General features: G+C 43.5%; 1 protein-coding gene across 1 annotated transcript in view; it reads right to left on the bottom strand.

Annotated features, from left to right (window-relative positions):
* The window catches only part of EPS8L1 (EPS8 signaling adaptor L1), an 892485-nt gene that overhangs the window by 89994 nt on the left and 774753 nt on the right, over window positions 1-27738 (bottom strand). Inside the window, exons 18-19 of the mRNA XM_082273475.1 lie at window positions 19550-19661; window positions 7438-7618 (exon numbers count right to left, since the gene is read on the bottom strand). Of these exons, the coding sequence (XP_082129601.1) occupies window positions 7438-7618; window positions 19550-19661 (293 nt within the window). The remainder of the gene's footprint in view (window positions 1-7437; window positions 7619-19549; window positions 19662-27738) is intronic.

The raw sequence follows: 27738 nt of genomic DNA, 5'->3' as shown, positions 1-27738 counted from the left end.
CCCCCTCCTTTGTCTGCTGGTCTTATGATGATTTATTTTCTTTTTTTCAGTGATTCCAGGCCTTCTGCAATATGTCTACTATTATTATAGACCTTTTTACCCGGTTCCAGCTGTTGTAAATCCTCCAACACTAAGTTTTTGAATACCTCTACAAAGTGATTATGACTCGGTTTAGGATTCATAATAGTGTTGTGATAAATGGGTGCGCTGACAAATCAAAGCTGCTACCTGAACTGTGTACAGTGTAAATGGAATAGGTGAATAGGTGCGCTAAATGAAAAGAAAATCACACTGTATACATAACAAATGTACAAACAAATGAATATAGTGCTTTTCTAAATAAGGACCAAAGTGTCAAAAAGGTGATCTTGCACAAAAACATGAATAAAACCACATTTGTGAAGTGCACAAAATAAAGACAACAAAAGTCCCAATTCCTGAAACAATCAAATCCAAACAGTGTTCTCAAGTGAAAATGATAAAGTCCATAGAAGTCAAAGTGCTGTGTCTTGTGCTTAGTAACTGAAGATCCCGCCACCAGAGGGCTTGCCTCCTTACCAGAGATGTTAAGTAAGTAGACAGAAATTCTCACTACTTGGTAGGAAGGAGATATCTGAGAATAGGTCACCCCGTGATAAGATATAAGTGGCCTCTTACTAACTTCTGGGAAAAAGCAGGCACAAACACTATCCACTGCTGGATGCTTCCTGTGTGGATCGATTGTAAGAAGATATGAACCCGCTCCTGCTATCGGTTCCTTAATGCCTTGGACTTCCACAATTGGACATGTATAGGGCAAAAAAGAGGACCATAGCATAATACCCCAAATATCGGTTTATTAAGGAAAGTAATGTACTTACATGAAAAACAGGGGATATGAGCGTAGTATGCGGTTACACAGATCCCGGCTGCAGACCGGGCTTGTGTGTGACGTCACGTGGCGGCGCGACACGCCTCCTCTCTAACGTCGTTTCCTCTCAATGGGCTTCTTCCGAGATAGGAGGATTCATAATAGATTTATTCTTCAAACCACTGTTTAGCATCCCCCCCACAGAACCATTACTAATTGACGTAATTGGATTGTTCAAAAAATGTTTTTAAGGTTAAATTTCCTAATATACTTATGTGCGTCGATATAAGCATTAAATTTATTGATGGCCCGATGAGGGGCACATTTTAAGCCCTGATCCAGAATGTGTAATTCTTTGTTGGTTAACTCAACCTGACTGAGATTGAAGATGCCTTGGTTTATTGTTCCCTTCTTTTTCTTACATTGGACTCTTCGTCCAGCCCTGACACCTTTTCGTGTATATAATCTTCTCCTATTCTCCTCATTTCTCCTTGACGTGCATTCTGATGGGGGCGGGATCTCCCCCGTCCCCTCCCTTTCCCTAAAAAAGGACGACCTCTTGAGGTGGATGCCTCCTGGTCGCTAAGGGGTTGGTAATAATTATCATGCACAAAATTAGGGTTAGAATATCCTCCATTAGGTGGGTAGGTGGTCCCTCTATGATTCCCCCTACCTCGAATACACCCATCCCAGCTGTCACGCCTAAGAGACCGCCCAGAAATCAATGGGAATCTAGGAGAGATACCCCTAATTGGAGACAAAATGGGGGGGGGGGGGTCAGAACTCTAATAGACAATGGATAGAAGTACCTCAAAAGAGGAAGATCTTCAAGAGGTGGTGCTAATAGAAGAGGTAGAGTCCCTTTGACAAAGTTGGAAATGACGAAACGCGTCAGGTTGTGAACCTCACGGCATCCGGAAGTACAGGGGGACATGAGCGGAGTGATTGGAGCTACCTGACACCAACGTGGAGAGGGTGAGAGGTACCGTCACTGTCCGCGAATTAACCCTATGGAGTGAGAGTATAATATAATTTACTGCGCTGCATTTTATTGGGTTTGTGAGTGGATTTTCATTTGAGTTGAATTAAATGTGAAGTTAAAAAACAATATCACACTAGTGCGTGCCTTTATATCTCTTTTTCCCGCTGAGTCATCTTGGTCCACGGACGATCTGGTGAAAAGGGATTGAATGAGCACAAGGATCATTTGGTTATTAGCTGCCACAGGGAGAACACAGGATTTGAGCCAGTTTGGATGTCAGCATTTTCCAGCGTGTGAGCCTTACCTATGAAAGTGGGTGGGCAATAGGTTCTGGTGAGCTGCCATTCTCACTGATTATCACAACAGTGGATGCAAATTTCTTTTCTGAGGATTCTGGCTACACTGTGTTTTTTCCTGTCTGGTGGATTGGCTTTTTCTAGTGATCTTTACTACATGAACTGACTCTTGGAGTATCTACTCTATGAATAGTGGACTGACCATTTTTTGTCTGCGCTACTAATACCTTTATGCTCTATGTTTGAAAGTAGCTGTGACTAGTCTTCAATTAGACATACTATTTATCACATTTCGTATACCTTGTGTGCAGGGAATATATTGCTTTTAATTTCTATTTTAAGGAATATTTGTTTTGATAGAGGATGAAACATCTTGAGGACCCCTTGAAGAAAAATTTTGTGTAACATCTTTCCAGACACTGGGCGGTTACCATTTCCTGGACAACGTAATTCTGAGGCTTTGTTCTGTCAAAGAAGGAGTGGTGGAGAAGGCGGCCGGCTGACAGATGCCTTTAAACAATTCTTTAGTCCTCAGCACCCAGGGCTGTTAGATTTTAGCAACCATTGGCAGCGTCTGCAGAATATGGTCCAGGATTAATAAGGGGCAAGAGCAGACTTGAAGACCTTTCCAACTGAGCATCCACTGGGTTACTGGGCCTTAAAGATAGACCACTGGCCAGAACTTGCTCAATATACAATTGAGCTACTGGCCTCAGGCCTGTCTTGCTTCCAGCGTTCTTTCTGAATGGACATTCAGTGCTGCTGGAGGTTATGTGATGGATAAAAGAGTGCGTCTGTCCACAGACTCCGTTGACCGGTTGACATTTATAAAAATGAATCAGTCCTGGATCAACAGCAGCTATCAAGCCCTGATGCTGATGGAACTGATTGAATTTGCTAAGGATCTGGGATCCCTTGAAGACTGCCTATGCTGCCTATCCTATTTCTGAATCTTGATTATGCTAGCTTCCAACAATGTTTTTGGTTTCTGTTACCACCGACACCCAAGGCCCAATTTTTCTGCACCTGTGTCACAGGTGCATGTGATTCCAATTTTTTTTATCATTTTTAACAGCAGGGCCCGTTCTTGCGTCCAGCAAGAGTAACTGTGAGGGGTTACAGTGTTCAGGCACCACCAACATTCAAGGCACATTTTTTCTGCACCTGTATCAAAGGTGCATGTCATTTCGATGTTTGTTTCTAATTTTTAACAGCAGGGCCCGTTCTTGCACCCAGCAAGAGTAACTGTGAGGGGTTACAGTGTTCAGGCACCACTAACACCCAAGGCCTAATTGTTCTGCACCTGTATGACGAGTACATGTCATTTGAATTTATGTTCCTAATTTTCAACAGCAGGTCCCGTTCCTGCACCCAGGAAGAGTAACTGTTAGGGGTTACAGTGTCCAGGCACCACCAACACCCAAGGCACAATTTTTCTGCAACTATATGATGAGTACATGTAATTTCAATTTTTGTTTCAAATTTTTAACAGCAGGGCCCATTCATGCACCCAGTTCAGGCAGCACTAGGGATGGGTGAACGGTTTGGGCAAAGCATAAGTTTAGCATAAAAATTGCCCATTTAGGTACTCGCCTAACACCTGAACTTTCTCGGATTTTCGCCCGTCGAGCGCACAATCAATAGGTTGTTAAGATTTCCCTGTTGAGAGTTGAATTTAAAAATAAAATTGTAAAAAGAAAATAAAAAAAATTAGGGTAAAAACAGCTTTGGGGACCTTTTTTTTTTTTTTTTAAATTTTGGCGTGGACTGGGGGGGGGGGGAACCTACCCCATTTTTTTCATTATTTTTATCTCTATTGCCGAGAGCTGACAATACATTACAGCCGCGAGCCCAGTAACGATGCCCTGAGGCCCGATTTTGGATTGTGTAAGCCCATTCATTTGGGGGATGTAGTAAACGGATAGAGAAGATATTTTTTGAAGATATGAATACATTGGAAGTAAATGTCTCTTTAAGAGTGACAGGGATGTGTTTTTTTTTCCTCTTCTAGTTCTATGCATTATATATGCTTCCTGTACTTATAATTAGTCTTTATATAGTACCGGGAATTATGCTTTGATATTTCCGCATAACACTTGATATGCTGGATTTAGTGTGCCAGTACTGATTTTAATACTTTATTTATTTTTTACCTAGAGGTCTGTTTTATGCAGATCGGTCCTTTAAGAGATTGTAATTGGCTTCTTTGTAGATGTTGAGAACATATTAATATCAATAGAGTTCTATTTTTTCTGCTTTAAGGTGTATGGGTCACTTTACAATATTGTAATTTGCGTCTTTCAAAAATGTGCATTTTTACTCATAGAAAAGTGTTTTGCTTGGTATTTCATTGTATATTTTTAGCTTGGCTCATTTCATTAGTATTTACAGTAATTAGCGATATGTTTATGAAATGTTTAGCGATGATCTGTGCTCTTTCCGTCCCTGAAGAACGTCGCTTGACTAAATGTGTAGGGCCGAGCACTAGGTGTGACATCATCACGCACACGACTCTGTAATCACAGTCTGAATATCCGGCTGGATTTTTTTTTTTTTTTTGTCATTATTATATAGTGTGCTGTACTAGTGTTGGTGGTGACACTGTTGATTGTAAATGCTGGGAGTTTGTCTTTTTTTATATATTTATGGTTTTATGCTTTAAAAAATGTTTTCCTCCATCTGATTAGCTGGATATCAGTGGATGGATTGCCAGTGGTGAAAGTTCCAGAGAGAAATCCACTGAGCCTGGTTATAGATCCACATGTGCTTTTGCTGATTAAATATGTTTGCAAGCAATAAAATCTGATGAGTGATTTGGTATATTTGGTGGTGGTGGAATACACACTTGGAAGTGGAGCATGATAAACAGTGGACGGCTGACACTATATGAATAAGGAATAACTTAACTTTTCCGAAGGGGCCATTCCATTGAGCACAAGAAAATAAATTGAGACATTGAATGTTTTGAATTAAATTATTATTTATGTTTACATTTACAGGACTGGACACTTTTCTAAGAGACTTTGCACTTTATGTTTTTGATGCACTTTAAGTTTGATGAAGTTACAGTGATGCACAATTTTCTGTGTGTATAGTGCTGTCTAAACAATTTTCATGATTTTTGATCATTGTACCAATAATATAGCAGATACATAGTATAGTTACATAGTTACATAGTTAGTGAGGCTGAAAAAAGACACAAGTCCATCCAGTTCAACCTATGATGTGTGTGTATTGTTCACATACTGTATTTATAGATTGATCAACTCATTGAAGTAGTGTGGTGCAGTTCTAATTCAGTTAACTTTGTGGTAGTGGTGGTTCGAAGGGGTGCTACAAAAATGTACATGTTTAGGTGGTTGCAGTGTGGCATGGCTCTCCCTTTTGCCGGGCCCACAATGGGGCCAAATTTATGTTTTTGAACACAGGCTCACTGCATTCAAAGTACAAACCCAATTCCAAAAAAAGTTGGGACACTGTACAAATTGTGAGTAAAAAAGGAATGGACTCATTTACAAATCTCATAAACTTATATTTTATTCACAATATAATATAAATAACATATCAAATGTTGAAAGTGAGACATTTTGAAATGTCATGCCAAATATTGGCTCATTTTGGATTTCATGAGAGCTACACATTCCAAAAAAGTTGGGACAGGTAGCTATAAGAAGCCGGAAAAGTTAAATGTACATATAAGGAACAGCTGGAGGACCAATTTGCAACTTATCCGGTCAATTGGCAATGTGATTGGGTATAAAAAGAGCCTATCAGAGTTGCAGTGTCCTTCAGAAGTCAAGATGGGCAGAGGATCACCAATTCCCCCAATACTGCGGCAAAAAATAGTGGAGCAATATCAGAAAGGGGTTTCTCAGAGAAAAATTGCAAAGAGTTTGAAGTTATCATCATCTACAGTGCATAATATCATCCAAAGGTTCAGAGAATCTGGAACAATCTCTGTGCGTAAGGGTCAAGGCCGAAAAACCATATTGGATGCCCGTGATCTTCGGGCCCTTAGACGGCACTGCATCACATACAGGAATGCTACTGTAATGGAAATCACAACATGGGCTCAGGAATACTTCCAAAAAACATTGTCGGTGAACACAATCCACCGTGCCATTCACCGTTGTCAGCTAAAACTCTATAGGCCAACAAAAAAAAACAAATCTAAACATGATCCACAAGCGGAGGCGTTTTCTATGGGCCAAGGCTCATTTAAAATGGACTGTGGCAAAGTGGAAAACTTTTCTGTGGTCAGACAAATCAAAATTTGAAGTTCTTTTTGGAAAACTGGGACGCCATGTCATCCGGACTAAAGAGGACAAGGACAACCCAAGTTGTTCTCAGCGCTCAGTTCAGAAGCCTGCATCTCTGATGGTATGGGGTTGCATGAGTGCGTGTGGCATGGACAGCTTACACATCTGGAAAGGCACCATCAATGCTGAAAGGTATATTCAAGTTTTAGAACAACATATGCTCCCATCCAGATGTTGTCTCTTGCAGGGAAGACCTTGCATTTTCCAACATGATGATGCTAGACCACATACTGCATCAATTACAACATCATGGCTGCGTAGAAGAAGGATCCGGGTACTGAAATGGCCAGTCTGCAGTCCAGATCTTTCACCCATAGAAAAATTTGGTGCATCATAAAGAGGAAGATGCAACAAAGAAGACCTAAGACAGTTGAGCAACTAAAAACCTGTATTAGACAAGAATGGGACAACGTTCCTATTCCTAAACATGGGCAACTTGTCTCCTCAGTCCCCAGACGTTTGCAGACTGTTATAAAATGAACAGGGGATGCCACACAGTGGTAAACATGGCCTTGTCCCAACTTTTTTGAGATGTGTTGATGCCATACAATTTAAAATCAATTTATTTTCCCCTTAAAATGATACATTTTCTCAGTTTAAACATTTGATATGTCATTTGTGTTGTATTCTGAATAAAATATTGAAATTTGAAACTTCCACATCATTGCGTTCTGTTATTATTCACAATTTGTACAGTGTGTTTTTGGAATCGGGTTTGTATAATTAAAAAACTTAATAGGATCCATGCAGGTCCATTATATATAGGACCAGCCACAGAGGAGTACCGACATACCTAATAGTGTATAGGTGGTGTCCCTAGAACACTGTGAATAATGAACAGTAAGGGATTCGGTATTTTGTAGGGGAATGCCCCTGTAGGGGAATTCATGTGATTGAATGACCGCTTGCAGGTTTGCCCTTTTTTATCATCACCTACATTTTGAGTCTTGATTTCCTATTTACAAGCATATGGAAAATAAGGACACTCACAGTGTGTTAAAACCTTTTGCCTGCAGCCACGCAGTGACCTCGGAGGGACTGGACTCTTCATTTAGGGGAATGGATGTGTCCAACATTCGTTGTATGCTCAGAGTCTTATTTGGTACTGTCCGGCCGTTTGCCAATCTCAGCAAGAGCTCTTCATTCATACTATTTATTTTGCCAAATTTTTCTGAGGAAACAAAGACATCATTAATAGAACACGGTCCAGTGTCCCTTATTTTGACAAGATTACTTTATTACACAAGATTTATAAAGAACCAACAGTTTGTGCAGTGCTTTACAACACGAGGGCAGACAGTAAAATTACACTACAATTCAAAACAGGAGGAATCAGAGGGCCCTTCTCATTAGAGCTTACAATCTAGGAGGGAGGGTCAAGTGATACAAAAGGTAATAACTGTGGGATGAAATTAAGAAAATCAAAGTACAGTTGTTAGGTGGATGCAGGATAGGCTTCTCTGAAGAGGATGTTTTTTAGGGATTCTCTAAAAGCAAACAGAGTAGGAGAGAATCAAACAGATTAGGGTAGGGAGTTCCATAGGATGGGAGAGGCTCTAGAAAAGTCCTAGAGGCGAGCATGGGAGGTGGGGACGAGGGAGCTAGAGAGAAGAAGGGCGTGGGTGGAACAAAGAGAACGATTAGCTTGGTATTTTGAGACAAGGTTAGTGATGTAGCTGGGAGCTGAATTGTGGATGGTTTTGTAAGTTGTTAGTATTTTGAATATAATTTGTTGGGTGAGTGGAAGCCAGGGCAGGGATTGACAGAGAGGAGTAGCAGACACAGAGCAGTTGGTATGGTGGATGAGCCTGGCAGCAAAATTTATGATGGACTGAAGGAGGGATATCCTATGTAAAGATAAGCCAATAAGGAGAGAATTGCAGTAGTCGAGGCATGAGATGACCAGGGAGTGAACTAGGAGCTTGGTGGTGTTATTGGTTGGTGTTGAGGAGGCAAGATTTGGACAGTGATTGGATGTGGGTCCTAAAGGATAGATCAGAGTCCAGGATTACACCTAGAACCTTGGCATGCGGGGATGGGTTGATAGTTGTGCCATCGATCCAGAGAGATCAGGGGAAGGGGCACGTGGGGGAGGAAATATAATGACTTTGGTTTTCGATAGATTGAGTTTGAGGAAGTGGTGTGACATCCAAATGGATATGTCTGTTAGTAAATTAGTCATGTTCATACATTTTACACACATACATCTAAGAATATGCATGCAGCATATATACTAGGGGGAATAGAACTGGGGGGGATTTATAGCGGAGAAGGATCTGGGTGTTCTGGTAGATCCTAAGATTAATAATAGCATGCAATGCCAAGCTGCGGTTTCCAAAGCAAGCAAAGTCCTTTCTTGTATTACCAGCGGCATGGACTCCAGGGAGAGAGAGAGAGAGATCATTTTGCCCCTGTAAAAATCATTAGTAAGACCTCATCTGGAATATGCAATTCAGTTTTGGGCACCACTTCTTAAAAAAGATATCGGGGAACTGGAGAAAGTGCAGAGAAGAGCAACCAAACTGATAAGAGGAGCTCAGCTATGAGAAAAGATTAGAGGAATTTAATTTATTCTCTTTTGAGAAGAGGAGATTAAGGGGGGATATGATCAACATGTATAAAAACATAAGGGGTCCATATAGTGAACTTTGTGTTATTCACTTTAAGGTCAACACAGAGGACAAGGGAGCACTCTTTACGTTTAGAGGAAAACAGATTTTGTCTCCAAATACGGAAAGGTTTCTTCACCATAAGAGCTGTGAAAATGTGGAATAGATTCCCTTCAGAGGTGGTTCTGGCTAGCTCACTAGATTACTTTAAAAAAGGCCTGGATTCTTTCCTGGGTGTACATAATATAAATGGGTACTATTATTTAAAGCTAAAGTTCATCCAGGGAATATCCGATTGCCTCTCGGGGGATCAGGAAGAAATTTTTTTTGCCCTGCTGTAGCAAATTGGATCATGCTTTGCTGGGGTTTTTCTGCTTTCCTCTGTATCAACTGCGGGTATAGGATTGTGTATATGAGATTGTATGGTTGGGTTTTATTTACGTTTTTTTTTTTTTTTTTTTTATTGGTTGAGCCAGATGGACTTGTGTCTTTTTTCAACCTGACTAACTGTAACCATTAGATGCATGGTGTGGTTAAAGTGCTGGTCTGCGGATCAGGCTTCCAAAAAGGCTTCCACTATGCAACTTCTCTGTAAACTCTATCCTGGTATCAAACTCACATTGTTTGTTTCAGTATTTCAAACATCTGTAGGACAACAAATTATGCATAGTCTGAATCGTAAAATGGTAAAGCTATCAGCGCTGCTCTAGTAACCAAATAAATATATATATATATGTAAACGACAAATCTTCAATGTGCATTAACAATACATTATTATATAATAATACATAATAAATGAATGAATTAAAGTGCCGGTGCTATATCACTGAACTGAAGTGCAAATACATGAAACAACTGAAAAAAGTCTTTTGGATTTGGTCCTTATGCATAAAGTGATTGTGCTCTTAAACCGCTGAAAAATAGATGATCCTTATAAAAGTGCTCGTGCTTGAATACTTAATAATGCAGACCACTTCGTGCTCGCCAGCTTCAGATGACGCCCAGTAGGAGGTGCAAAACGCGTCAAGCAGGAATCTAGTGTCAGACGTCATTTCTGATCGGTGGAATGCACCAACGTAATTTCTGGTATAGTAGTGAACCGCACACTGAGACGGCGCTCTCCCAATATACGGCTAAGCGCATTACTATCATCAGATGTAAGTGTATTACTTTTGCTTTTTATCCTTAATAAACGGTTTTACACTATGGGGGCTCTCCTTTGATTATATTTGGGTACCGGAGAGTCCAGGAATCACAGGAGATAAAGCCATTCCCCACTGTCTGAGTCCCCTGGGAGAACCTGGGAGAAATTCTTGTTCCAGCATCCACTAAGTGGCAAAGCAAAGTCTCTGAATATACGTTTGATCTCCCCATTGTTTGGTGAGTGGGGACACAAGAGGGGAGCACGGAGTGGTCTGCACTATCTAGTATTCAAGCACAAGCACTTTTATAAGGATCATCTTTTTTTCAGCTGTTTAAGAGCACAAGCACTTTATGCATAAGGACTTTATCTGACCAAATCCAAGATACTTTTTTCAGTTGTTTCATGTATTTGCACTTCAGTTCAGTGATATAGCACCGGTACTTTAATTTATTCATTTATTATGTATTATTATATAGTAATGTATTGTTAATGCACATTAAAGATTTGTCGTTTACATACATATATATATTTATTTGGTCACTAGAGCAGTGCTGATAGCTTCACCATTTTTCAATCAAGGTTCACATTACCTATATCAGCAGCAGCCTATGATAGAGTATAAGAGCGGAGTTCAACCCCCCTTTTTTGATTCACTTACCTTGTTTTTAAAGGAAAATATACTTACCTTCCTTCCTCTTCCTCCCTCTGCGGACACGGCCGCCGACGTCACTTCCTACTTGCATTGACTCCTCGGAGATGAGTGTCATTGATCCCAGGAGTCAATGCGCCTGCACCGGCCCTGCTCGTCACTTCCGGTGCAGGCGCGTCATCCCTGCACAGCTTCTGGGCATGCCCAGAAGCTGTGCAGGGATGACGCGCCTGCACCGGAAGTGACGAGCAGGGCCGATGCAGGGCATTCTGGGACTCCGACGTCACCGAAGAGGACACCAAAGAGGACGCTCCGGCTTCAGCTGACCACACCTGAGATGGCAGCTCTGGACAAGACATTTTCAAGGTATTTCTTCTAAAAGGTAAGTGAAACAGGGGACAGTTCAGAGGCTATTGTTGTTTAAATGCATTAGCCCTGACTGTCCCCTTTGTATTTTTCAGGGTGGAACTCCGCTTTAAGCTATTCTTAATTAGTGCTATAGGAAGAGCAGCGCTGATACATCTTTTGCTACATAGTCTGAATCGTGCCCAACATGCATAATTCTAATACAGGTAAGATATATTGTCTAACTCAGCTGACTCTCTGTTGAGTAATTAATTTACAGGCTAGTCTCATTAAGCATGAAAAAGTTGAAAATATGGTATTATTACACCAGAACACGGTGCGTATAATATCCAAAAGAAGCTATCCGTCAGTCTTTCAACCTATAGGAGTGGGCATTCCTAAGCAGGCTGCCCTAGGTAACACCCCTGTCTGATGTTGAGCCTAGATGATTGAAAGAACTGAAATCCAATGAATGCAAAGGGGCAAACTAGGAACAGTCAGGAAGAGGCTAAATAATGCTGGACTTCCTCCAGGACAGAAATGAGGCGTGCTGTATTTGACTTGCTATAACCCTTTAATGCACACTGTGAGAAACTCACAGTATGAAATAAAATCAAACGCAGAGGAGCCTGTATAGCAGTACAAGACTGATGGTAAGGTTGAATTTTAGCTTTAAGGTAAAATTTGTCATTTTCACCCGCAGTGTTACTGTCTTTTTCAATTTTGTCAATAATTCACACCAATAAAAAAAAATATTTTATATTTAATATCCTACAAAGGCAGCAGATATACAAACATTGAAAAAGGTTATAAAAGACAAACAAAGTAGCAAAACAGCTATTTAATAAAGGGAATTACGCAAGTGCTTTTCTGCTCCGAGGGCTTAAAGAACATCCTATCAGCAATTCAACACAAAATATGGACAATTGAATTTTAGACATCGCACTTCAAACTATTTGGGTACAAAATAAAATTGCCAGCACCCATCCTCCAGGATGAAAGACCTCTTCAGGAGTTTCCTTATGGATAGTCCCTCCCTGGAATTCATAAAGACTGGAGATTTTGCGAAAATGCCTTGCATGCATTCTAAAACTGGGGCATTATGCACCAAATGTATGCACTTGTCTAGACCTTGTACTTGAGTTTGGAACATGCTGCCCAACTTTTAGAATGCATGTGAGACACTTTTTCAAAAAAATTGTCTGTATGCCAAAATAAAAATTGGTCTTATTTAGCATAATTTTCGGAAGATACAAACTGTTGGCAATTTATTTTGAGTTTGCCGCAGGTGTTACATCACAATGTAGAAGTGGAGCAAATTAGAACTACCTGAATTTGACGTATGAGTCAAGGTAAGCACCAAAACTGTAGCCATAAGCAAGCTGTTTTAGAGTGCACCTGCATCCTCCTGAAACATCCTTTTAATTAACAGAGTGGCGGTAAATTATTATTTATTATTATACAAGATTTATATAGTGCCGACAGTTTACGCAACGCTTTACAACTTGAGGTTAGATAGTACAAATACAATACACTTTAATACAGTAGGAATCAGAGGGCCCTGCTTACAATCTAAGAGGGAGGATCAAGAGATACAAGAGGTAATATCTGTGGGGGATGGGCTGATGGAGAAAATAACTGGATTTTTGTCTTACCGTAAAATCCTTTTCTCTAAAGTTCATTAACAGACGCAGCTCCATATAATTCTTGACCATTGGCTTATGCTGCCCCCTATAGGAGTAGAACACTAGGCTAAAGGAAAACACTAGGAAAAAGCTTTACCATGCCTATGGAGCCGTCCCTGCAGGCATACACTCACACATTCTGTTATAGGCTTCAGTTTCATTGTAAGCAGCGTTTAGAGGAAAAACCCCAACCCACTCAAGATAGAGGGGCAGGTGCTGCGTTTGTCAATGAACAAGGATTTTATGGTAAGACAAGTTTTCTCTATCGTTCATTGACAGAAAAAGCTCCATATAATTCTTGACCATTGGAACGTCCAAAAGCAGTATTTGCATGAGGGGTGGGAAAAAAACTGCAGAAAAAGAATGTTATTCCCAACAAGGCTAAAAATTTAGCCAACCAGAGAATATAGAGCTCAACCAAGAACAACAGGAGCTCACCTGGTCAACACCCTCAAAGAGACTACGTCTCTTTCAAACAGCAGCCTGGAAAACCTTGGGGAAAAAAGAAGCATTCAAGGATGCCAATACATCTACTTTGTAGAATTTTGTGAACGTATGCATAGACGACCAAGTTGCCGCCTTGCAAACTTGCATCACTGATGCCTGATGGCGAAAAACCCATGAAGCACTCAGAGCCCTAGTAGAATGCGCTTTCACAGGGAAAGGTGGAACCTGACCCTTCAGTGAATAAGCCTGAACCAATGTCTGCCTGATCCACCTAGAAATGGTCACAGCAGATGCAGCAAATCCCTTTCTAGGTCCTTGTGTAAGGACAAAAAGAGAATCTGATTTCCTGAAAGATTCAGTAGCCCCCAGGTAAACCCTAATCGCCCGAACCACATCTAAAGAATGCAAAGCAATTTCCTTAGGATGCTTGGGCTTAGGGCATAAAGAAGGCAGCACAATGTCTTCATTTAGATGGAAATCAGAAACCACCTAAAGGAAGAAATGACTGACTAGGTCAAAGTACCACTTTATCTCTGTGGACCACCAAATAAGGCGAACGGCAGGAAAGTACCGCTAATTCTGATACTCTGCGAGCAGAAGTAATAGCCACCAAAAAGGCTACCTTCTGAGACAAGGTAAGCAGAGGAATCTCCCTAATATTCTCAACAGGAGGTTTTTGAAGCACAGACAATACCAAATTCAGATCCCGCAGAGGTAACGGGGATCGCCTCGGAGGGGCCACATGACGTACTCCTTAGATAAAAGTGTGAATCAACGCATGCGAGGCTAAGGGATGTTGGAAAAACACAGCCAAGGCTGACACTTGGCCTTTAATAGTAGCCAAGGCCAACTTCTGTCCGACACCTCTTTGAAGGAAAGCCAAGATCCTAGCCACCGAAAAAGGCAAGGATACACCTTCGTGGATTCACACCATGAAATGTACGATTTCCACGTACAATGATAGATCTACCTGGAAGTAGACTTTCTAGCCTTCAACAGTGTAGGAATCACTGAATCAGAAAGATCAGCCAGGCCGTTAAAGCCAGCGACTGTAAAGCAGGATGGAAGATCGGCCCTTGAGACAGCAGATCTTCCCTGAGAGGAAGTCTGCAAGGAGCATCGACGACCAATCTTACCAGATCTGTGTACCAAGACTGGGGAGGCCAGTCTGGAGCCACCAGAATGCCTGGAATCCCTACGCCACTAATCTGCGCAGAAGTCTCTGCAGGAGTTTCAGCGGTGGAAATGCATAGATCAGCCGATAATGACCCCAAGGAGCCACCAGTGCATCTACGGCGTCGGCTAGGGGATCCCGTGACCTGGCTACAAACCTTTGAACTCTATCGAGAGGCCAACAGGTCAACATCGGGTGTCCCCCACCGAGTACACAGGAGATGAAACACCTCCGGGTGTACAGACCATTCCCCCTGATCCAACACCTGACGGCTCAGGTAGTCCGTCTGCCAGTTTTCCACACCTGGGATGTGTACCGCGGAGAGAGCTGGAACAAAACTCTCTGCCCATTTCAAGATCTTGGCCACCTCCAGGGCTGCTAGGACACTCTTGGTGCCCCTTGATAATTGATGTAAGCCACGGCAGTGGCATTGTCTGATTGAAATCGGACTGGACAACCTTGTAGATTTGTTCCATGACAAAGGCAAAGCTTTATTGCCCTGAGTTCCAGAACATTGATCGGTAGTCTGGACTCATCCACTGTCCAAGACCCCAGGGCACTCAGTTTCCCCAGCCAGACAGGCTGGCATCTATGGTGACCACGGTCTAATACAATGGAAGATAAGACGCCCTGGCACAATGCCAATGAGCAAAGCCACCAAAGAAGAGCAGTCTTTGTGTTGTGACTCAAATTAATCCAACGACTTTGGATCTTTGTTCCATCTGACCAGAATTTCCCTCTGTAATAACATGGTTTGGAACTGAGCAAATGGGACTGCCTCAAAGGTCGACACCATCAGACCTAGGACTCTCATGCAAGTCCGAAGAGAGGACAGATTGCTGGACAACAACAAAGGAATCATTCCGTGCGACGAAACGTACGTAGGGCGTTCCCATTGGCGGAGGCGGGCGCATGTGCAGTGGACGACGACGGCGGCCATCTTTATGGTTAGAAACATCCCGAGATGCACGCTTCCAAACGCTGCTGTTACTCTGCAAAAATGTGAGTGCAATGTTTTTTGAGTTTGATCAATAAACCTTTTTAAAAAGCATACTGCACCATGAGAGGTTTCTCTTATATTTTTGAGCCTAAATGCGAGAGGACTCCGGTGTTTGTGACATAAGTGTGCCCAGGACATCTATCAGGATCGATCCTATGTCTTTGAGGTCCATACCATTTCATTGCTCAATACATGGTGATATCTGGTAAGGGTATTTATAATACCTATCTTGGTGGTGGTCTGTGTCACGTGGCCTTTGAAGGAAGGAAGGATTGCTTACACATTTTTCCATTTTGCACGTGGTTCTCCAGCACTTGGATTGATCTTAAAGACTGTTCCTTTTAAATTTAAGGACTTTTTTAACTCAAGTTTAAGCGCTACAAATTTATGTGTGAACAAAGGAATCGCCCCCTGCAACTTCTGCAGCTTGTCCAGGGGAAGAAAAACCTTTGCCAAAGCGGAATCCAGAGTCAGACCCATGTAGACCAGTTTCGAGGATGGTACCAGGACTTATTTTGCGAAATTGATGGTCCAGCCAAACTCTTGCAGAGTCCTTACAGCGATTGCCAAACCTCCCAACAGAGCTGAATAAGAATCTGCTCTTAACAGGAGATTGCCCAGGTACCCCAGGACCACAATCCCCCTTTGACGTAGAAGTACCAATATAGGAGCCAACACTTTTGTGAAGACCCTAGGAGCAGAGGCGAGACCAAAGGGTAACGCCACAAATTGAAAGTGCTCCCCTACCACAGTGAAGTGAAGAAAACGCTGGTGTCCAGCGTAGATAGGGATGTGTAGATATGCATCCTTGATATCGATAGAGGCCAACAGGTCTCCCTGATGTAGGGACGCCACCACCATGCCAATAGACTCCATTCGAAACTTCTGTACCCGCACGAAGCAGTTCAGAGCTTTGAGATCCAGGATTGGATGAACTTTGCCACCCTTCCTGGGCACTGTGAACAGGTTTGAATAAAACCTCTGAAAAACGGCATAATCACTCCCTGTGACAACAGATCTTGCACCGCCTCTCATAGGTCTGGTAACAGATTTGGAGATAGGCAGAGGTTGGATGGGAAGAATCTGTCCAAAGTTCGGGACCTGAATTCAATCTTGTAACCTGATTGGATCAGTTTGTGAACCCACTTGTCTTGAATCAAGGAAGCCCATGGTTCCGGAAAGAAGTGAAGACTCCTCCCACCCCAGAAAGGGGTGAGGGCGTCCCTTCATGCAGACGAGGATTTGTCCGCAGATCTGTTCTCAGCTTACCCGACCATGTCTTCTTAGAACCCCCAGAAGACCCGAATGGTTTAGTTCCTTTCTCCTGCGACCTGGAGGTATGAAAGGGCCACCTATGAGCAGTAAATGAAGGCCCCTGTCTATTATGCGATGCCTTGCCCTTGGTGGATTGGGGAAGAATACTCTTTTCACCAGGAAGGCCTTTAATCAACTGATCCAGGGAGGATCAAAACAACCTGTCCCCCGTAAAGGGAAGGTCAGAAAAAGCCTTTTTGGAAGCCTGCTCCGCAGACCAGCTTTTTAGCCACAGCATGCGTCTAATAGCAACCCCCACCGCAGACACCCTGGCTACCAGTGGAGCCGCATCCAGCAACGCATTATATATATATATATATATATATATATATATATATACAGAAGGGCTTGGACCATTTGGTCCGTTAGCTCTATCAGGCCCAACGAGAGCTGCTCCTTTTCCAAGTCACCTTTCAGCAACTTCGCCCATTCCGTTATGGTCTGTGACACCAGAGTGATCACAAAGACTGGTTTCAGAATTGAGCCCTGGATGGCATGCGTCTGCGGTGGCCATACCTAGTGGCATTTGTTAAAACTAAATCCACTTTTGACACCAGGTTTTCCAAAACTGCTGTAAATACAGACAGGGGCTGCGACCCAGAGGGTCCCACAACCACACTGAGGGGGTCTGTGGGTGAGATTTGGTCCTGGGACCCCATATTCATTTATTTTTAAATTGATGCAGAGTGAAACTACAGCAAAATGGTGACCCCCACGGTGTGCTGTGCGGTCTCCAGGACCCCCAGGTGGGTCATTAGACAGTGGCATCAGGAAGTCACCAGGAGGGGCCCCCACCAGGATAAACCTCCCCCCGCAGAATCACCACAGCAGCCTCAATACATCTGCCCCCCTGAGGTAGGAACCTGCTTGCTGGGGGGGGGGGAGCCTAAGGGGGGACTAGGGGGCTGGTGTCATGGAGAGGGGAACCGAGGGATACCCGAGGGTTCGACTTTCCCGGGGAGGGGTCCACGTCCACCCCGTGACCGCCAGAGAAATGGGGGGACACTTACTCACCATACCAATGGCATCAGGTGGGCACCACTCCGAACAGATTACCTCTCCACCCAGGGTGGGGGTGCTGACGGCCAGGGGGTACGCTGTGACTCAGGGTGACCCCGGTCATATGCATCCCCATGAGGTGTTTCACTTGCAGGCCAAGCCCCGTCCATCGGGGCTCTGTCATGGCGAGGTCTAGTGCTGGACTATAACATGTGCACACTCGCTGGCAAGGCTGGGAGACCTTAAGGATCTAGCATATCCAGTCCAAAACCCAGCCGGCTGTTGCTTGTAGTTCTCTCAGCAACAAAACTAACTAAAAAATAAAGTCTTACAAAAAGGTTCCCAAAAAAAAAAAAACAGCTAAGACCGAAGTCCCAGCAGGGAACTAGGTCCTACTCCTAAACTAGGCAGAAACAAACTGGGGTCTATTACAGAGTGTGTGGGTGTATGCCTGCAGGGACGGCCCCCTTAGGCATGGTAAAGCTTTTTCCTGTCTACTGTTCTACTTCTGTAGGGGGCAGCATAACCCAATGGTCAAGAATTATATGGAGCTGCGTCTGTCATTGAACGATAGAGAAAAATGTACAGTTGTTAGGTGGGTGCCGGAAAGGCTTCTCTGAAAAGATGTGTTTTCATGGATCATCTAAAGGTTGACAAAGTAGGAGATAGTCGGTCAGATTGGGGTAGAGCATTTCAGAGGGGAGCATGATAAGAGGTGACGAGGGAGCTAGAGAGCAGGAGGTCCTGGGAGGAACGAAGAGAACGATTTGGTTGGTACTTTGAGATCAGGTTAGTGATGTAGCTGGGTACCAAGTTATGGATGGCTTTTTAAGTTATGGTTAGTATCTTGAATTTAATTTGTAGGTTGAGTGGCAGTCAATGGAGAGATTGGCACAGAGGGGTAGCAGACACCGAGCAGTTAGTTAGGTGGATGAGCCTGGCAATAGTGTTCATGATGGACTGAAGGGGGGATAACCTATTTAAAGGTAAGCCAATGACAAGGGAGTTGCAGTAATAGAGACGAGAGATGACCAGGGAGTGGATTAGAAGCTTTGTGGTGTCGTTGGTTAGGAAAGGGCGTATCTTGGAGATGTTGCGGAGGTTGAGGCAGCAAGCTTTGGACCCCGACTGGATGTTTGTCCAAAAGGGTAGTTCAGAGTCCAGGAATACACCTAGGACTAGCTGCATGTTACGATTGCAGCCCCAGAGATGTTATATTTTAACCAAGTGGTCTCCAAACTGCGGCGGCGCTTTGTTTCCCTTCATACGGCCCTTGGGGCATTTTCTCTCCCACTTATACATGGAACTATTCCTCCCACTGACAGCAATAATAAGGGCACCTTTCCTTCCAGAGACACCAACAGTGGGGCACTATTCCTCCTACTGACACCAATGATGGGGCACTCTTCCTTCCACTGAAAACAACAATGGGGTATATTTTCTCCCACAGATATAAACGTCTGAGCATTATTCCTCCCACTAATACCAAAAAAGGAAACTATTCCCGTTCTACTGACCACAGGTGCTATGTAATTTATTCACTCCCACTGACCATCAAGCCTAAAACAATGTTTACTCCCAGTGACACCAGGATATTTTCTACTCCTTCTGCCCACAGTCCAGGACCTCAGAGTCTGAAGAACAGTAAACTTGCACTTTGTTTAGAAAGTTTGGGGACCCCTGTTTTAACCCATGATATGCGGGCTTTGAGTGCTGAAGCATTACATAGCTCTTACCTTGCTGTATATGGTTCTGTTCGGGTTGCTGGCTGTCCACTTCATCCCTCTGTGCCTGACCAATTATATTTGGTTTTGTTGTTTTTTTAGGGGGAGTTGGAGGTTGGGATTTCTGTATAAAAAAAAATGTCAAATATTTATTAACCTGAATGAAACAACCCTCTATAATTGGCAAACATGAGAATTTGGCCCGATTTAAAGGTAATGTATAGTATTTTAAATTTCTTTTTACAAAGACGTATTATTCACCTTGATGCAAAAACAAAAGGAAACTTACGGTAAGTATGTGATACAATTTTAAATTTTCCTGATGCCAACATGGCAGCCTACATATGACAAATAATGAGCTTGAGAGGGATGGTTTGATGCTGCAAATGTAGTCTTTATTTGACAATATACATAGAAGCTTGAAAAGCTTTCTTGCCAAATTTACTGTAGTGAGAGCTGCTGGATCCACCCTGTAGTGTCTTAAGAATGTATGATGTGATGACCAACATGCTGCTCTGCAGACGGTATCCAATAACACTCCCATATGTGTTGCCCAAGAGAAAGACATACAGTATCTCACAAAAGTGAGAATACCCCACACATTTTTGTAAATATTTTATTATATCTTTTCATGTGACAACATTGAAAAAATTACATTTTGCTACAATGTAAAGTAGTGAGTGTACAGCTTGTATAACAGTGTAACTTTGCTGTCCCCTCAAAATACCTCAACATACAGCCATTAATGTCTAAACCACTGGCAACATAAGTGAGTACACCCTTAAGTCAAAATGTCTAATTTGGGCCCAAAGTGTCAATATTTTGTGTGGCCACCATTATTTTCCAGCACTGCCTTAACCCTCTTGGGTATAGAGTTCACGAGAGCTTCACTGGTTGCCACTGGAGTTCTCTTCCAATCCTCCATGACGACATCATGGAGCTGGTTGATGTTAGAGACCTTGCGCTCCTCCACCTTCCGTTTGAGATGCTCAATAAGGTTTAGCTCTGGGGACATGCTTGGCCAGTCCAACACCTTTACCCTTATCTTCTTTAGCAAGGCAGTGGTCATCTTGGAGGTGTGTTTGGGGTTGTTATACTGCCCTGTGGCCCAGTTCTGAAGTGAGGGGATCCTGCTCTGCTTCAGTATGTCACAGTACATGTGGGCATTTATGGTTCCCTCAATGCACTCATGCAGCCCCAGACCATGAAACTCTCACCACCATGCTTGGCTGTAGGCAAGACACACTTGTCTTTGTACTCCTCACCCTGTTGCCACCACCACACGCTTGAGACCATCTGAACCAAAAGAGTTTATCTTGGTCTCATCAGACCACAGGACATGGTTCCAGTAATCCGTGTCCTTAGTATGTTTGTCTTCAGCAAACTGTTTGCGGGCTTTCCAGTGCATCATCTTTAGGAGAGGCTTCCTTCTGGGATGACAGCCATGCAGACCAATTTGATACAGTGTGCGGCGTATAGTCTGAGCACTGACAGGCTGACCCCCCACCCCTTCAACCTCTGCAGCAATGCTGGCAGCATGCATACGTCTATTTCCCAAAGACAACTTCTTGATATGATGCTGAGCACATGCACTCAACTTCTTTGGTCGACCATGACGAGGCCTGTTCTGAGTGGAACCTGTCCTGTTAAACCGCTGTATGGTTTTGGCCACCGTGCTGCAGTTCAGTTTCAGGATCTTGGCAATCCTCTTATAGCCTAGGCCATTTTTATGTAGAGCAACAATTATTTTTTTCAGATCCTCAGAGAGTTCTTTGCCATGAGGTGCCATGTTGAACTTCCAGTGACCAGTATGAGAGAGTGAGAGTGATAACACCAAATTTAACACACCTGCTCCCCATTCACACTTCAGACCTTGTAATACTAATGAGTCACATGAAACTGGGGAGGGAAAATGGCTATTTGGGCCCAATTTGGACATTTTTATTTAGGGGTGTACTCACTTTTGTTGCCAGTGGTTTAGACATTAATGGCTGGGTGTCGAGTTATTTTGAGGGGACAGCCAATATATACTGTTATACAAGCTGTACACTCACTACTTCACATTGTAGAAACGTGTCAAGTCTTCAGTGTTGTCAAATGAAAAGATATAATAAAATATTTACTTACATGTGAGGGGTGTACTAACTTTTGTAAGATGCTGTAGCCCTGGTAGAGTGAGCTCTAACCACTTCCGGGGATCCTTCTCAGCCACTCTATATACTCAATGAATAGTTTTTACTATCCAGGCCGAGATTGTTCTGGCTGAAGCCTCTTTCCCTTTAAACTTTCCTGAAGGTAGGATGAACAGCCTGTCTGAATGTCTGAACCCAGTGGTAGACTGGAGATAATATTTGAGGACGCTTGGAATATCGAACTCATGCAGGTCAGAACCTGATTCTGCTGGGAAGGCTGGAAGCACCCACTTACTGGAGAGATGAAACATAGAAGCTATCTTTGGGACAAAGTGATCCAACGGTCTAAGCATGAGCCTGTCTGGAAAGAGCATGACATCAGGTTCAGCTGCTTACAATGTTTGGAGTTCTGAAACCCTTCCACCTGATGTTATGGCTATCAGAAAAGCTGTCTTTAAAGTGACATCCCATAATAAACCGGTTTCTGTTGGGGGTGCAAGGAAGGTTTGCCAGAAAATTGAGAACTATTAACAAGTCCCAATGAGGGAACCCATTTCTCTTCGAAGTGCGTAGTCTAAGGACTGCTCGCATAAAGTGCTCCACCAGCAGGCTTGCTCCCCATTTTCTTCAGGTAAAGGCCGAGATAGCCAAAATTTGAACTTTAGGTGAACTCAGGCTGAGCCACAAATCCAGTCTAGACTGCAGGAAGAACAAGACTTGAGACGCATTTGGGTCACTGGGGTCAAACTGATGTCCAGATGCAAAGGTCATCCCATATCCCACCTATCCCATATTCTGGAGTAGACAGAATTGGTTGAGAGGTTTCTAGAAATTTGTAAAGTTCTAATCACCTCTGGAGAACTTCCAAACTCTTGCAGCCTCTGCTTTTCAATCTGCAGGCTGCTAAGGCCAGTCGTGATGCGGATGCAGGATCTCTCCTTGCTACAGGAGATGAAGAGTCACAGGCAGACTGATCGGTGGGAATATTCTGTGATCCATTGCCAGGGAGAACAATGGTTTGCGAGGCCAGTAGGGTAATACTGCAATGACTGTCAGATCTTCTGCCAACAATCTTTTCAGGAATTTCAAGAAAATAGAGATTAGAGGGAAAGCATAGGCCAGTTGAGCGACCCAAGGATGGGTCAGGGTGTTCGCCCCCTCCGCCAATAGATGTGGATAATGTGTGAAGAATCATCTCACCTTGCAATTGGCCGATGAGGCAAAAAGGTCCAGTTGCGCACACCCCCATTTATAGATAATCTGCTTGAACACTTTGGGGTGAAGAGACCATTCGTTGGGATCCTGGAATTGTCTGGACAAGCGATCCACTTCTTAGTTATGATGACCTAAAAGGTATATGGCGCTCAAATCTGGAAGATATTGTTGTGCCAGTGTCATGATTGGCTTCACCTTTTTCCGAAGGGAATAGCTGTGCATCCCCCCTTGACTTTGTATGTAGAACACTACTGTTGTGTTGTCGAAATGGAGCAGGACTGGGTGACCCTGTATGTGAGGCAGAAAGGTGGTTAATACCCTGAATACTGCACAAGGTTCCTGGATGTTGGACACTAGTGTAATGTTCCGGTACCTTTGGTACCCTAAATTACACTTTCCACAAGTGTATGCGCCCCACCATTTACTTTTGGAAAGGTGCGCATACACCTTTAAGACTGGAGCTGTCATCACTCAGCGCCGGACTAGATGGCTATTTAAGGCGTCGGTTCTCACTCACATGTGTTCGTTCAAACACCCTTACCTGGATGCTAACCTTGCTTGAAGCTTCCATGCTTGCAAGCTTACTTCGCTGACGGAACCTCGCTGCGCTGATCCCTGCATCCCGCTATTGGATCATCCGCCTCTCCTGAACCACCCTTCGGCTGTATCGCTAATAGTGCTAAGTACCCCGCAGGGGAATTCTCTATAAACTTATACTAAGCTTACACTATCTAGCTCTGCATAGTAAAGACTGTTTATCACATCTGCATAACTAGATTGCTAGCTCTTGAGACTACTGCTACTTTTCTGCACTGGGTTGATCTCTTTTGTATGTCCACCTGCTATTCTATCATCTGCTATCATACAACATTGCTAAACCTTCCTGCATCCATCTGCTACTGTCTCACCTTCAAGTGTCTATCACCTACCACCTCCACTCAACCTATCCCTCAACCTTCATCATTGTGTTACCACATACATAAAGTCACTCTAGGAACCAGTTTGCTAATTGTGTGTATTTACTGGCTGAAATAAGACCTTCCACACATGATGAGTCATTGAGGTTGGGAATGGTATCTCAGCATATCTCTTACATGACTACTGACGTGGAACTATTTCTGCAGCTGAAAATCCACACCATATAAGAAACGCAGGAGCGTTACAACTAGACCCTGAGTGGGAAATTCCCATCTACCTTGGATCTTGTGGTGTTTGAAGGTGGTGCTCCACCCTGCCACGCTGGCATCTGTGGTAACATTGATCCAGGGCATCGGCCTAAATGGGCGATGCTGTAACAGCCTTTCTTGCCGTGTCCACCCCCAGAAACTCTAGTGCATTCTGCTAGTGATTCTGATTGGCTGGGATAGATAAACCTTCTTCCACTGCATCAAGAACCCCTATTGAAAAACTCTGAGTTTCTAGTGAGTCCAGGGGATCATCAGGATACAAGAAACCATCGTCCCTAGGAGACTCATGCACTGGGATGCTGACATCAGTGGTGCAGCCAACGCTTTTCCGGATTTTAGGGAGTTTCTGAAGTGGCATGGAAACTGTGGCTGCCTGAGTATTGAACTGAGCCCCTAGATATACCATACTCTGTGTAGCTTCCAGCTGGCTCTTTTGATAATTCACTATCCATCCTATCCATGAGGATGATATTGTCTAAAGTAATGGTGGACTCTGAGCCCTTTTTCCCTTAGTAAGGCGAACAAGGTTCAAGGAGAGGTGGATAGGCTGAATGAGAGGTAGACAAATTGGTAATGTCTGTCCCCCAAGGCGAATCTGAAGAAACTTTTGATATGACTGTTGGATCGGGACGTGCAGATAGGCATCCTGCAGGTCCATCAAAATCACCCAGTCCCCAAGTTGAATCACTTGGATTATGGTGTGGAGAGACTCCATTTTTTTTTTTTTACTTTATCTTTTAGGATCTTTTCTCACATACCATAAATATTTATCAGATGTATTTACAACATCATAAAACACAATTATAACCCATATAAAACCTTTAAAAAATTAAAAATCAAGCTACAATTAAACCTTTCCCCCTGGGTCACATCATTCATCTAATTTATTTAATTTAGACTCCATTTTATCCAAATAAAGTGATTCAATTTCTTGAGGTCGATCACTGGTCTGAAACCGCGTCTTTTTCTGGACCAGAAAAAATGGTGAGTAGAAGCCTGAAAACCTTTGACAGGTTGGAACTGGTACGATCACCTCCTGACACAACAAGATGTTGATGAGACTTCTGAACCACCCCCTACTGGGCAGGCCTGGCATCAAAAAGACTTTTGAGTACCTGAGGGAGCCACAGGGCCCTTAGCTTACTACGACTTTAGAAAAGTTGACTGGAGTCCTTGGATGGGAGGAAACCCCCAAAATACCAGTATCTGTTCAGTGCCCCTCTAGCTGATCAACCCCTCTGATGTCTGGGCCCACAAAGTCAGCTGAGAGTTTGAGCTTATCAAGTTCTGTGTCCACACTCGCATAGCACTTGCTACGGATGTTAGCACAACAATGGCTTACAAGCACCACCCGCCACAAGGTAGGACTTTCGCAAGTCCACGTCTATAAGCTTGTCTAGAATATCCCGAAAAAAAGAGGAGTCTTCCATTGGAAGGGTCACGTTCTTTGCCAGTCCTCTGTCAGTGAAAATAGTTTTTTGCAACCTTTTAGTTGAAGATGATTTTTCTATCCACCTTCTGCCATTCTTCCTGAAACAGACTTCTTATTTCTTGCATAAGAGGTAAGCTACCTGCTTCATAAGATTAGGAAAATATGTTTTTTCCTTTTTCGGAAGTGGTTCAGGGTCCTCCCATTCCAATGCTGCATTTATAGCTTTAATGAATGGTTGCATCATAGTAAATTCAAAGCCTGCGCCTTCTGGATCCTCTGCCAAGGAGGGAGCGCTACCCTCTTCCCCTTAAACAAAGGTTGGCTCTATTACTGGGCCTGGATATCCTGCTGAGCTGGAGTCACTCCTGAAGTGCCTGGTACCTCTCTAGTTAGAAGGGGTTGAGCAGCCTGGTTTTGAGTCGGTGCAGGGCTCACATTCTGTTCCTCCACCTCTATCCCTGGCTGCCCGAGATGACCGGAAAATTACGCCAGGGAGTTGAGGGCTACTTTTTTTGAGCAGAGTTGACACATGTTGACTCTTTGTCTCCTTTGTACTACTTGTCTCTGGCAAGCAGTCACCGCAAACTCATTTTTCCCACCATGGGGTCAGCTGCATATGACCAACATTAGTCTTTTTTGCACTGGGCCCTCTGAGGAGAAGCCATGTGCTTTCATTTACACTTGTGCCTTTTATACTGGGCTCTGCTGGGAGCCCCTTTCTGCCCTGGGAAAGTCCTGTTGATCAAAAGAACCTCTGGACCTCCTCGAGTGAGAGTGTGAGTGGCCCAGGCTGCAATAGACAAAGAGGCACGCTTGTCAGAGCATATTGCACTCTTTTTTTTCTTCTGTATCTTCTTACCTACCCAAAGACATTGTTACCTGATGTTGCAGTGGTCTTGGCTATGTGGTGGTAGGCTCATGCTGGCGGAAGAGCGAAAAAGAGCATAAGGAACTGCATGGCAATAGAGAGAGAACCAAGATGAAAAAAATGCACATTTAAAGAAAAAAGAGAGAGCAAGAAGCAAAAGAAGTATGGGATGACACCCCTAGCATTTTACTGCTCTACCCTACCCCTTTCTCTTTTCCCATCCTTTGATATTCCAGCCACTGGTATGAATGCCAGATATAAAGGCATCTGTGAATGAGCATTAACCTCTTTTTTTAAGCATTGCTCCTCAGAAAACTCTGCCCCCCCTTGCCTCTCCTTTGGTCCAAGAAGTGGCAGAAAGCCCAGAGGGGAACTTCTTCACCACGTCCAAGATGGCCGCCACGGCCTCGTGGTGCATCGCGCATGCTCGAGCAGCTCTGGGCTCCGCCAAAATGACCGTTGAGGACCCGAAGCTCACTGCGCATGCACAAAAAGCGCAAAATCACCCTGGACCAACGCAGTCGGCACAAAAAAGAGGAGAGCTGTGCGCCTCTGGGTCCCATGAGGAGGGAGAAGGGAGACAGAGGGTGCCCGTAACATAGCACTACACGCCCCACATTGACAACTCTAGTGGAAAGAGAGAGAGCAAAGAAATTGATACAAAGAGGCAGACATGGAACAGAGCCCAGACAAGACAAACAGAAGCCATGCGGTCCCAACTCCTGGATCCGGACCCCTCAGCAGGCATGTCACAAGAGGGTTACCATCTCTGATTAGAGAAAACCTCAGCCCCAAAACACTACCAGAAGGGGCTCCCCACCTTGTTGGTGCATTTAGCAACCTAAAATGTGGGACTGCGCCTGGGAGAGGCTGAACCCAGACGGACTCAAACATATTCAGCAGGTAAGAGCTTATCCTGAATGTAATGGTCTGTAGGTGTTGATCTTGAGGACAAAAAGGAGAATGGGGGAGGTTGCTCGAGCTCAGATTTTGATAGGGGTGGAGCTATGTCATATGTATGCTGTCATTTATTGGCGTCAGGAAAGACAAATTTCAAGTTGTAGGGTCGAACGGTAAAGGGAAATCTTCCAATGGGAAGACTAGGTCAACTGTCTAAAAGATGAAATCCCCTGACTTTGGGTGATTTCCTCTAGCTTCCTGTTGCATCGGTGTATCTTAATGGTACACAAAAAAACAAACAAAAAAAAACAAAAAAAACAGGGGTTTTAACACTACACTACACCATAAAAATTAAAAAAAAAAAGCTTTGGCTATACATACACATTAAGGATCTCAAGCCAAAACATTTTTTTTATTTTTGAATAAAGTAGGAAATTATTAACACACTAACAATTTAGAATAGCAGA

Source organism: Pelophylax lessonae, assembly GCF_965119305.1.
Source record: "Pelophylax lessonae genome assembly, chromosome: 12".
Lineage (NCBI taxonomy): Eukaryota > Metazoa > Chordata > Amphibia > Anura > Ranidae > Pelophylax > Pelophylax lessonae.
This window is presented reverse-complemented; position numbering and strand designations above follow the sequence as displayed.